Below are 13942 nucleotides of genomic sequence, written 5' to 3' on the forward strand. Positions count from 1 at the left end.
TACCAATAGGCTCATGTCCCAGAGAGTTCTGTGAAGGGGGCAGCCTTATATGCATTTGTGGCCAAATGACTTGCAGATTATGTCATGTTTTCTGTAGGGTAGTTAGTAGGATGATCATTAAGGGAGGGTATTAAAATAATATTGCAATATTGATATAATGGTCATCTTAGTCATTTAGTTAGTATTTAGAAACTTCCATTTATGTCTTTCGTCTTTAGTTAGTTTTAATAAGTTTCCTTTTTGTCTTTCGTATTTTTATTCTCGATCATTTCTATTATAGAAAGATTGTCTTGTAATTTTGTATATAAGAAGTATTCCGCTCCTTTATTAATTACAACATTTAATTATCATTATAGAGGAGAGAAATTTCGTGTAGTTTGGTTGAAGAAAATGGTGCCATCTTTAAACTAGAAATTGCAGATTTATTTTGCTAAAAATCGTGATTTTTCCTTTGTGCATAATCGGGTGGGTTTTTCTGCAAAAATCACACCCTTGTTCTAGTATGCATATTGTGTCTTGTTTTCTGTAATAATTGTGCTATGTTTGGCCTACAAAACTTGCACCTTTTTTCCACCAAAATCACCATTTTTTGTAAAGTTTTGTTGTGCAACAAATTTTTTGGCTGTGGGTGGAAGAATTTTTGGCACCCAATGGATATTTTGAAGATTTTTGGCAATATTTTCTAAAAATTGTTAATTATTTTTACTTGTTTTGGCAAATCTGGATTGGGTAGGGCACACCTTGTATTTAATAGAAGAAATCATGGTGCTTTTCATCATTTTTGACATTTTTTTCATAAAACTTAGGCGCATAGGGTTTTCTGATCCTTTTTGTGGGCGTTTTGGTCACCTTTTTATATATTCTTTTACAAAATCATTCCTTCTATTAGGGTTTGCAGAATTTGGAGGCTATTCCATCAACAACGGTTTATTTTTTCTTTTAATTACACCTTATGAGAGGTATGACTTCATTACCCAAAATCATGTTGGAAGGTAGCCAGTGTTTTTCTAGCAAGAACTACAACACCTGGAAGCAGCGTATGCCCTTCATTTTTGAGTATAGATGCCTTGATAAGATTGTCCTTGGTATTGGTAGTTAGCCAATAGTTGTAGTTAAAGACTAGGACAAGTTTGATGAGTGTGATCGAAAACTTGTCATGTTGATAAAGTTATCAGTGATAGATGGAATGCTTCCAAAGGTTCAATTAGGAAAAAGCTTTGCATAAATCAGGAAGCACTTGCAAAACCTTCACGAGATCAGATAGAGGTAGGGCCTTCTTCTTGAAAAGTATGCTTTTCTTAATTATGATGTATTGGTAGATGTCTTTGCAGGAGAATTTGATGAATTAAGGCATTCATGATCAATTGTCAGCCATAGGTCTCAAGATGGAAGAGGATATGTTGGTCATAACATTGAAAAGCTTACCATGGTCCTAACAACACTTTATTGAGACATTAAATGACTCATTTACCAATGTTGACTTGAAGCTCAAACAGTTGTGCAATAAGCTATTGCAACAGGATAGATGGAAGAAACGACTTGGTAGGCATAGTGATGCATAGCGTATGACAAGCACTTGCAGCTATAGACAAGGACAAAGGAAAATGGCATCAAAAGAAAGGACAAGGAAATAATGAAGAGACTTTGAAGAATTTGGAAAATAGGATATTAATATTGTAGTAAAATGGGTCACATGAAGAAGCACTACAAAAAGAGGCTGGCTAAAAAGAAATCCAACTAGGGAGAGCCTCCACAAAAGGCTCATGTCGTAGAGTATTTTGAGCAAAAGGAGTCAGCCTTCTATGCTTTCATGGCCAAATCGCCAATAGATGAGTCAAAGTCTTTTGTGTGGTATAATGATTTTAGAGCACCTTCACATTTTACCATGGGAAATATTGGTTCATAGGATACATGCCTTGCTCAGACTCAATTATCTTTGGTGGTGGTGTGTACATGGTTGTTGGCAAAGGAAGTGTGCATACATCTTGTGGGGGGAAAATTCTCATTTTTCTCAATGTGTACTATGTGCTGAGAATGGAACTCAATTTGTCTTTGTGAGTTAGATTATTTGCCATCTTAATTTGGATGTCATATTTAACAAACAAAAATGCTATATAATTGACAATGAATCATAGATAACCATTGTTGTGGACATGTGAATGCATTGAATGAAGTGTCATCATCTACTCCTTTTAAATTGTGCCATTGGGGCTATGCCAATTTTCATTGGTTTTTTTCCTTAAAAGGATGTGCATTTAAGAACATGTAATTTTCTCATTGGAGAATATTAAATGTAAGGAGGTGGTAGTTGTAACTACCCTCACTTTAGGGTTTCATAAATAACCTTGGCCATTGATATAGAATCAATCTGTGCCATTCATTTTGTAACTCAAGGTCTATATAAGGCTTGGCCTTTTCATTTGTAAAGGTTAATAGTGAATAGTTAGAAGTTAATAGCTCTTTAAAAAGTAGAAGTAGAAGTAGAAGTAGTAGGAGGAGATCAAAAATTGTTGCCAGGACTATGTCGAAATCAATACATAATTTTCATTGAAGATATGGTGGATCTTTGTATGGGTTTCAACATTTGGCATGCTTTCTACTTCTCAATATTTAGTTAAAGTTAATTGATTTTAATGGAGAAATGTGAAGATATTCGATGGTATTCCGGTTCATACCATTTGTAGTTTGTTGGTTGCAAATTGAAGTGCATGGTTAGTCTGATCTTAGTTCGATTGTGGATATTCATTTTGTTTGTGCCAGTGTTGGGTATTTGGATGGATGTTGGCAATATGAAAATCTTTCATTACCTTTGAAGATCATCAGTTTTTTGTAGTTGTTGTCATCATGGTGAAGCAAAGCTTGATTTAAGGAATTTGTCTATCTAAAGGACTATCCATTGCCATCATTGTCCTTACGAACTTAGCTTAAGTTTCTATAACCTTTATCCTTTTGTTCTTTTGTTTGAAGAGTTCAGGTTAATTTAGGAAGAAAGCATCACTTAGATTGCTATATCGGATGTGTAAGTTCCAGTTCCAATGAAAAGCGTAAGTCCCTTTGTCTAAACAACAAATCACATCATTTATTGAGTCTATCCATTGCAAAGTCGCATTGTAAACCTTGGGGTAGCCTTAATTGATCACTTCGTTTAGCATTTGAGGTTTCCTTGTTCAAGAGAGGATAAAATACTTGGTATTTTTTTCTATGTTGGCAAGTCTCACAAAACACACATTAACAAGGTGAATTTATGCAAGTTGAAAAGCATCAATTCTTGTTGCTAAATGTGATGACATTGAGGTTTTAGATTTTAGGATTTTTTGAGAAATCTTGCAGGGACAATAGTCCAGCTTGTTATCGTAATGTCCCTTGTGATACCAGTAAAATCACATATATTCACTGAGTTATCCGAAGAATGGTCAAGACCTAACTACCGATACCTTGGGGTGATACTATTTGAGTCATCAAATAGGATTTCTTCTCAAGAGAGAATAGGATGCTTAGTGTATTTTATTTTGTGTTGGAGAGTGCAAAAACACTCATCAACATGTTTCTTCATATTAATCTAATATTCTTTGTTATTGCTGATTTAATTTATTGAGCTATGCTTCTCCATGTTCCTTTTGATTGGTTGATCACATTTACTATTTAGCTAGTTCAATTTGAAAACCATTTATTTACACATTCATTGCATATTTTACCTCGTTTTCAAGATTATCTAATGGGAATTCTATTGTGTTTTGTTTGCTTCTTGTAGTGATAATCTCAATGGTCAGGATTTCAATGTTATGTGGAGCTTCCTTGGGTTCTTAAAATTCTTTAAAGTTTGTTTCTTAAGTTGGATATCCCATCACAAGATTTGTTGAAGAAGAATGGACTAGTGATGTAGGGGTGTATGCATGAGCTCCTCCAATTGAATGTTGTAGGGTATGGTGTTGAGTTCTTTGAGGAAATTCCATTTCTCAATTTTTTATTGGTATTGTACTTTAGTTGAGGCATGTTCTTTTAGTTGTGGGACTATAGGTTGTTAATGAGGTTTGGAGTCCATTGGTGGAGTCTTTTTGTGGAAATTGTTTCAATTATATGCCTATCCAATTTGGTTTTAATGTGTTATTCTTCTAGTTTGAAGAATGGGTTTATGGCATAGTTTTAAAACTCGTGGACTCGCCATGGACTCGCGAGGCCATGGGAGCCACGAGTCGACTCGCCAAGGACTCGTGAGGTGAGTCCTGGCGAGTCCATTTGAAAGATTCACGAGTCTTTTGCAAGGACTCGCGCGAGTCTTTTGCATGGACTCGCGAGTCTTTTAGATGGACTCGTGCGACCCAGAAAAAAAGTCATGCAAGCCTTAAAATTGAGTTTTAAAATTTTTTTTTTGCCTTCATTTGGCATAACTAAGGGAGTGAAAAATAAAAGAAAAATAACACCCTACACCTTTATAAAATACTAAAAGTATTTTTGGCCTCGTGAGGTGTTGCCCCCCTACCTTGCCCTGTATTGCGACAGGGAGCGCACAAGGGGCGATGCCCCTTGACCCCAACTTGGGGGCGCTGCCCCCAAACCCCCGTCGAAAAATATAGGGGGGAATTGCGCTGATGGAAGTAGGGAAATTTTAACCTCTAAGTCTGATTAGGCTCCATATAAAAGCATAATTAGCATTGAAGAAATCTTGGTATTATACATTTGAGTTGAAAGTTTGAAACTATGAGTATGTGACATGTGTAATGTTTCAATTATGGCTCTTATGTTCTCTAAATGCTTTAATTTCTTTATGTTTTTTTGTAAAACTACGGTTTTTTTTTTGCCGAGTCCTTGCCGAGTCTTTCACGAGTTTGAGTCCGAGTCCAAATTGCCGAGTTGGTGGCGAGTCCAAGTTTATGGTGTTGGGTTGTTTGAGGAGATTTGATTTCCTAGTTCTTGATTGGTTTTGTACTTGTATTTTGGTTGGTAGAGTTGGTTAATTGTAGCTGTAGGGACTATGGGTTGTTCATTAGGTTTGAAGTCCATTGGTTTGGAAGTTGTTTGAATTCTATGCTTACCCAATTTGATTTGAATTTATCATTCTTCAATTTTCAAGAATGGGTTTAATTTTTGTATGAAATAATCTTATTTGAATTCCTTGAATTTTACATGTTTGATGCATTGGTTTACCATGTTGCTATGATATATATATCTAAGCTTTGTTGAGAACTAATTCTGATTTGATAACTCTTCAATATCTATTCTTTGAATACTTAAAACAGAGTATGATATCCTTAGAATTGGTATTTCTAGATCAACAAGGATATCTACATTATCCACTTATTGTACTATTTCAGTTTTATCCATGGTCCTTTATGCCATAAATTTTTTGGCACTATTTTTATTAAAGTTGTATTGGATGCTTCTGCTTGTCTATTTGTTTGGGGAAATATAAGCTAAGACAATCTAATGTTTTAGTAGCATTTTAAATATAAGTCTTGAATTGGAGCATAATCAATTTTAGTTACATTCAATGGACATACAAATATTGAGTATTTTGTATGGCTGAAGAAAAAATCAATATTGAGTTGTAATAGCATAATTAGCTGATCTTCAATTTTAGTTATGTCAAATGGATATATAAATATTGAATATTCTGTATAGCATAATTACCTGATCTTCAATTTTAGTTACATTTAATGGATATATAAATATTGAGTATATAGTATGGTTGAAGAACAAATTGATATTTAGTTTTAGCATAATTGGCTGATCTTTATATGTGCTTTTATAATTTCACCTCAAAGATGAAGAGCTCTTTACTCAAATTCTGTGTGTATGACCTACAAAACAAATGCTTTTTGACTTTTGCAGTTACTCATGACCGGAATTGCTGTTATGGTGGTTGACAAGCTTGGTAGGAGACCTCTATTAATCACAGGTGTAACTGGCATGGTAAGAATGTTCAGTTATTAATGAATGTTAAAATAAAGTGTTCATGAAATCAAGCTTACCATTTCCCTTTAATGAAGTTGCTTGTTGGATTTCTCTGAATATGGGACAAATTTAAGCTGGTTTTCCGTAGTCATTGAAGGAAGAATAAGAATTTCCATGTAATAATAATGTTTGGTGTATCTGCAGTTAATTGCCTTGTCAAGAAACTTTCGATTGATATGTTCTCCCTTATACCTTGTCTATTAGTTTTACTGAAATATAATTGTTATTAATGCTGTGGTGCAGGTTGTATCTTTATTCTTACTTGCAGCTTACTATGCCTATCTTGGGAGTGCACCTGTTGTGGCAGTGATTGCGTTATTGTTGTATGTTGGATCCTATCAAGTACTTATCTTGCCTTAAATCATGATCTACAATTTTCTTTTGCAGTTTGCATTTAAGAAACTCTGAATATACTGGATGAAGTAGTTTCCATTGCGAATGTCTAGAGAGTCTAGCTGCACACACTAGAAAAACTCGTACTTGGCAAAGACTTGGCTGACCAAAATTTTTAAAACTTGGGAGTGAACAAAAACTCAGCAACAATTTGACACATTTATTGAACATTAAAAGCAGATAAAAAAATTCTTAAAAATTGCATTTGCTATTGAATGATGCAATATGTTACTGATTTCCTTCATATGTAGACCAAAACTAGACTTCAACTACACATCATAGATCATAAAATGAGTTCAATACATATGATTCAAGTCTCAATATCAATAAAAAGTAAAATCATAAATCTCTTATGTGTAAAGCTCAAAAAAGTTCGTTGCTGCTCAGTGAGTGTTGTGGAATTGGATGGTACAAATGCATCATCCTCAATAGTACGTCTTTAAAACAATTAACTTTGAAGGTGCACCCAATTCAGAAATAAAAATGACATTTCTGAGCAGTATACTAGACACCCATTGAAAAAAATGATGACACAAGAATAGTTTGAAAACTTACCAAGTACTCAATTGACTTGCCACAGCTCACAAGTTTTCTAGCTCTATGTTCAATCAACCCAAACTCATGAGCCAAGTCAAGGGCAAGCCAGGCCAGGCACTCAAGAATTTTTTGCAAACACTTGTCTGAGTTTTCTACTTGTACTTGCTTGGAGATGGGTTATAAGAAAACCCATGCAATTTTTAGCATTTCAATTCATTTTTTTGATATTTTTGGTCTAAGTATCCATGTGACAAAAACATGCCGAGAGAAGGGATTGGAAATAAATTTTGAGGCAACTTCAAAGATTCAAACTAGTATTTATTTATTTATTAGTTGAAAACTAGAAAAGTTTAAAACCTAGAGCAAATGCTCTCTATTTCCTCTTGCGCCCAACATTTCCTAACATTTTTCAATTGTGCTTGCATTCTATTTTTACTTACTGATGTTTTTCATTTTGTTTACTGATTTTTGTTTCAAAATCTTGCTGACTTTTCAAAACCTTGCCAATAAATAATTTTTCTATGTTAAAATCAGCAATTTCAAGTTCAACATGAATGAATGGCACTGCATGGAAGTATGGAACACTAGATGCTGTCAAGGGCCAAGTTTGTTGCAATTAACATAAAATTCTTTTGGCGAGGGGATTAATAGATTAACATAGTACCTTGCCAAAATACGTGGACATGATGTGAAGGCATTCTCTACTATGCATGAAGAGATTAGAAGAGAAATGAATGGCCTACTTACCATTTATGAATATAAAAAAATGGAAAAGCAGAGAACAAAGGAAGCAATGATAATGGTGATGGATGTCAATCCTAATTTATAGGTTCATTTATACCCCAGACATTCATCATCTGCTTTCCTCTGTTGATGAGACTTTTCGAGACATCTTCTTTTCATTGACACCGAATCTCTATATTCTACACAATGTTGCAGGAGTACAACCTTCACTTGAAGTTTTTTCTTGGCATAAGGAAAAACAACACAAGGCTATGATGAGAGCAGCAAATTTTTGGTATTATATTAATTTACCCTTCAATGTGGTGAAAAAATCATATCGGGAAGGTCTGGTGAATGCATTTGTCATGTCCACTTTTTTGTACTATGGAAATAATTTAAAACGTTAATTTAAGATGCTTGAGAAGTAACATTAATTTTATAAAAAGACAATTTTTATTTTATTATTAAATTCATAGTTACAAGCCTTGGACTTGCCTTAGACTCGGCAAGCTGATTTTTGACTCGTACTCGGCAAGCTGATTTTTGACTCGGACTCGGATTGGGCACCCCAACTCGGCCGAAACTCGGCAAATTGAAAAACCCAAGAAATTCAAAGATTTTTAACAATTTTAAACTTCTTTCATGCATTTTTTAATAAATAAACATTAAAGACACAATAATCGCATCAAATAGAAGCACATACACAAGTTTACATTGATCACATAAGTATAAGTGCAAATTTTAGGCTTGTGCTGAAGGAAATAAGCTAAACTAAATAACACATTAGAAATATAGATAGTATCAAATGTCTACAAAATTCATGGAATATGAAATCCATGTCATCAAAAGTTCAAAACATATATTAAGTTCAACATAATAGCTAGAGCCTATAAGTCTAAGGCCCAAAGGAGCCAATATTAGTCAACCCGACAATTGTTCTACGTGTGTGCATAAGATAGGTCCTAGAACGTTCTGTAGCCATGATCTCTACCTATGTCTGAGGCTTAGGTTTAGTGACATACATATCCTTATCCACATCATCCTCGAGGTCCTGTAATGGGTCTCTGCATGCTCTAGCCTCCTCTGCCATCGCCACTGCCTCTACCTCTCGATCCACCTGATCAACCCACTTTAAGTCTTCATCATTGAAGACATGATCATCAAGTTCAGTATTCCACTCTCCCTGTGAATCAACCTCCTCTAAGGTGATAGGAGATGTGTCAGTGCCCAATATCTGTCTATGATGGAGGCGAAGGTTGTAATGAACAAACACAAGATCATTCAACTTTTGCACCATCAACCTATTTCGCTTTTTGGAGTGAATATGCTCGAACATGCTCCAATTGCATTGACATCCTGAAGCACTACATGGCTGGCTCAAGATACGAGCTGCAATCTTTTGTAGATTTGGCACCTTATTACCAAACATCTCCCACCAAGCATCTGAAACAAAAAAAATAATTAAAATCATTTCTATTCTATAACTTTGAGTTTATGATAATGGTAATAGAATCATAGATAGAAAAGTTTAAGACTTAAATTTTAAACTATGCCTTGATTAGATTTTTACCTAGCATCATTTGTGTCCAGTTTTGCTTGCATATGTCTCATGAGAAGAAGTCTCCTTGTGCATTCCTAAACATCTCTACCTCACAGACTATGTGTGCTGCAACTGATGAATCAGGTGACATTCGCTCTACAACTTCGTAGAGCCCACTCAACACGTTGTCATTGGCCTTGAAATCTGGGCAAAACTGGAATGCCAGATTAAGGTAGTAGGTAGCTGCATGTATAGGCTTGTGAAGTAGATCGTGCCATCATCGATCAATGACGTCCCATATGGCACCATACTTAGCCCGATTCCCTGAATAAATGGCTCTAATGGCCTCCTTCACCCTATCCATGCCCTCATAAATCTAGCCCATTGCAGGCTTCTCTCCATCAGCAATTCATAGGAGAACAACAAGAGGCTCTATGAATTGTGATCACAAGTTGAAAGTTGCAACATTAAGCTATAAGAATTACTTAAACAAGTGTGAATAAAAATAAGGAAATGAAATGGAAATGAGAACAAAAATGAAAAATATAATAGATAATTACCTGCACAATCTCTTTGGCTGGTTGCCAAAAGGTATGCTCTTCAAAAACCCGATCAGTTGTCTCAATCCCTGTATTGGTCTTTGTGTATGATGATACTGTCCACTCCTCACTTACAAACATGCGTTTCAATCCAGCCTTGGACTGAAGTAATGATTGCAACGTGATAAAATTTGCTGCAAATCGGGTAATTCTTGGATGAGACAACTCTTTCTTATTTGTGAAATTTCTCATAAGGTTGAGGACCCAAGCATGATTATACATGTATTTACAAATGTTCCTTCCAATCTCTGCACATGTTTTAATCCATGGAATTTTACCAAGATCCTCCAATATGAGGTCAATGCAATGAGCAGCACAAGGGGTCCAAAACAAGGTGGGGTGCCTCTCCATAAGAATTTTACCTGCAACAACATAATTTGCTGCATTATCAGTCACTATTTGCACCACATTCTCCTCACCCACATCCTCCAACACTTCCTCCAACAACCCACAAAGATACTCTGCATTTCTTACATTCCCTGAAGCATCAATTGACTTCAAGAACGCCGTGCTACCTAAGAAAGAAAAAAAAGAGATTTAGTAAAATAAAAAATAAAAATAGTTAGTCACTAAACCAATGATAAATATACTTTACAAAATACAAACTACAAACCACAAAGTACAATTATCTGATGAGGAGACAAGAAAATTCAATAGTGTTCTACTTCTTCTGTCGATCCAACCATCAATCATGATGGTGCAACCCTTCTTCCTCCATATCTCACGCTGCTCGACAATTTTGGCTTTAACATCAGCCACCTTTTGATTCAAGATAGGGCCATTTATTTCTTCATCATTAGGGGCTTTGAACCCTTGGTCACAACCAGTAATGGCATCTACCATAATTTGCCAGTATGGAGACCTAAAACAAATTAAATAAACGGAATAAGTATTAACTAATAACTATTAAGTTTTACTTGTAACTTTAAAAATTATAATAATGAATGTGGCATACTCTTAAATTCTCAATTTCTTAAATGCAAAAAAATTAAGACATAGAAATCAAAATACTAATGAATACCTCGCTGCATGAAATTGAATGTTGTTGTAGAACCAAAAGTTTCCAATTGCCATTTTCGTAGCATCATGCTTCTCCTTATTCCAACCTATGCTCTCAAGCAATAGTTGGGCAACCAGAGTCGTGCATGGAACAATAAGTGAGTCTAATGTGGATTTATTTTTACGAATGCGAGACCCAATGGTCACACTCGCGCTACCACTACTTCTTGATCCAGGGAATGGAGGTCGAGGATTTGAAAAAGCCTCTCCACCAATGGCTACCATTTCTTCTATTTGCTTCCTTTTCAATTCTTTTCTCTCTTCAAATTCCTCTAATTGAACTTGCACTTCATGAATAGCCTCACGGGGTGCTCTTTTGCATGGTTTTTCATCATGACATTTTATTTGTGGAATGTGATACTTCAGCCGGTTAATACCTCCCCCATTATATTTTGTTTTGCAATGAATACATGTTATTTCTCCTTTTTTTGAACTGGCGATGCCATGTTTCCAAGCCTTATCTTTTCTAATTGGGGCCGCCTTTGAGGCACCACTTCCACTAGGCTGAGACATTATGCTGCAATATATTATAAATGGAAAAAGTTAGCATAATATCTCTTATTCTAAAAAAAATAAAGCTTGAAAAAAAAAATAGAAAGAAAAAACAAACTAGGGTTTCAACTTTCATATTTTTCCATCAATATAAAATAAACCAAAAACAAAACTAATGTACAAGAAAATGGAAATATGAAAGTAAGTAAATAGGAAAAATAACAAAAAAATGGTACTTACCTCGATAAATTTGCTTGAAAACCTCTTCCAAATCCTTCTTTAACACCTTCAAATGCTTGAATGCAAGCTACAAACTTGCACAAATAATCAACAATCCTTATCTCCTCTTCAATCTATTTGCTGGTCTGCTCTTCAATGCCTCTATTTTTTGCTCAAAACTCTCTTTTTCTCTCCTTGTGCTTGCAAACAACAAAAATGACTTTTTAGGTTGTGGAAGAAAATATATTACCCTTTTATTTCATTTAAAACTATGGCATTTTTTTTTTTTGACTTGTGTTTTTTTGAGTGGGCGGTAGAGTCTGACTAACGGGACTCGGCGAGTCTGCCGAGTTTGACAGACTCGATGAGTCTACCAAAACTTGGCCAGACTTGGCTGAGGCCGAGTCCAGAGGCCATGGGCCTCGGCGAGGGCGACTCGCCTCTAGACTCTGTGAGTCTTGCCTAGACTTGTAGAGTCTTGTAACATTGATTTAATTATAAAGCATCTAAAAGTGATATTATAAAATATAAAGTGTTCTTAAATTGTGCCTTGATTTGATGTCGCTAGGCCAAGGGGTACGTTAAAATATATAATTATGTTGGTTGAAAATTTTGTACACTTGGGGAAATATACAAAATTGTGGCTTCAACCACAGTGTGTGAGTAAAACTCTCCTAATTAAGAGAAGACTCCCCCTATCTACAAACTAAACTAATCTAATATGGGTGGGACAACAGTTTTTCTTCTTTCAAGAAAAACTATACTCTTTTTTCTTCTCAGAAAAGTAATAGCAATTGGAAATAAATAACAACAAATACAGAAACGAGACTTCTTTGTAGGATTTTTGGAACATAAAGGGAAGCAAAGTATCCATGAAGGCACAAAGACCTCCGTCACTTCCCCGGGACGGGAAAACAGAAAGAAAGCTCAAAGTCTTCAACTATCTATTCTCCTATCAACCTTTGTAGATGATTTTCTGCTAACTAAGCACAATATGTAGCAGCTCAAAGTCTAACTACATGATGCACTTCAACTCACATGCACAAGTCTAAAAAATAGAAGCAGCGCAAAGTCTACAAGCTATCTTCCCACTCTAGCTTTCCACACTAGTTTTAGATATGATAAGGAGTTCAAAGTCTACAAGACCAAATCTTAAAACCAAACATATAACTCTAAATACAATTAGCAGCTCAAAGTCTGCAAGATTGAATTTAAATCCCTCTTTCGCAATAGAACAAAACTCACAATCAACTCTAGAAAATGTCGTCACATAACAACTTGAATTGGCACAAAGTCTCAACACAACTTGCCTCTTTTATTGTAAACAATCTGATTTACATCTAAACTCAAAGTCTTAGAGTGCACATACAAACTGGCAGAATTTTGTTGCATTGCCAAAAAGATCCTTATTTACAAATGAGGGTCCTCCTTATATAGGAAAATGTTGGAGAAAAATGTGGGCATAGTTGACTAATTCAACTACACAGTCCCACTTGACTACAACTTCAACAGAAAGAAAATATGTAGCTGCGAGAAAACTTGCAGCATCTAACAATGCAACTACATGAAAAGAAAGTGTCAAAAAGAGGACACTTTATTCATCTTTCTCCTCCTCATTGGATTTCTGAAATTCTTCAAACCGAGCTAAAGCAACTTGCATGTTAGCTTTGTCTAGCGCCATATCAGCAATCTCATCAGCGCATCTTCTTTTCTCTGTCGATTTGCTGGGAGAGGGCTCAGACATTTCAACATGGATCACTAGTGTTTTGAAAATGATCACCATCAGACCAGCAAATTTCATCAATCAGAACAAGAAACAGGAGTCAGAAATGACTTAGGAGACAAAAAGGGAAAAATTTGCAGGTCGGACTTTAAAGTCCGAACTGCAAGTTCAAACAACATCATATGCAGGTTGGACTTTAATGTCCGATTTGCAAGGGAAAAAATTGACAAGCAACTGCATGTCGGACTTTAAAATCCGATCTGCAACCTGGGAAGGAAACTCAAAATTCGCACATCGGACTTTAAAGTCCGATGTGCAAGGAAAATCAATCTAAGATTGCATATCGGACTTTAAAGTCCGATGTGCGAATTTTAAGTCCTTGCAGGTTGGACTTTAAAGTCCGCTATGCAGGAAAAGAACTGCTTGCAGGTCGGACTTTAAAGTCCGATTTGCAGGAAAAGAACTACTTGTAGGTCGGAATTTAAAGTCCAATCTGCAGGGAAATAACCAAAACATTGCATATTGGACTTTAAAGTCCAATGTGCAATTCTAACAAAGAAAAACCCTGCAGGTCGGATTTTAAAGTCCGATCTGCAGAGAAGATTGCCAAAACATTGCACATCGGACTTTAAAGTCCGATGTGCAATTCTATCTAAGAAACACCCTGCAGGTCGGACTTTAAAGTCCGACCTGCAAGCAAAACTG

General features: G+C 35.5%; 1 protein-coding gene across 1 annotated transcript in view; it reads left to right on the forward strand.

Moving 5' to 3' along the window:
* LOC131064580 (D-xylose-proton symporter-like 2) overlaps nt 1-13942 on the forward strand; it is a 158302-nt gene that overhangs the window by 110562 nt on the left and 33798 nt on the right. The window contains exons 11-12 of the mRNA XM_059210140.1: nt 5830-5910; nt 6196-6294. Of these exons, the coding sequence (XP_059066123.1) occupies nt 5830-5910; nt 6196-6294 (180 nt within the window). The remainder of the gene's footprint in view (nt 1-5829; nt 5911-6195; nt 6295-13942) is intronic.

The sequence above is a fragment of the Cryptomeria japonica genome, chromosome 8 (assembly GCF_030272615.1).
Source record: "Cryptomeria japonica chromosome 8, Sugi_1.0, whole genome shotgun sequence".
NCBI classification, from domain to species: domain Eukaryota; kingdom Viridiplantae; phylum Streptophyta; class Pinopsida; order Cupressales; family Cupressaceae; genus Cryptomeria; species Cryptomeria japonica.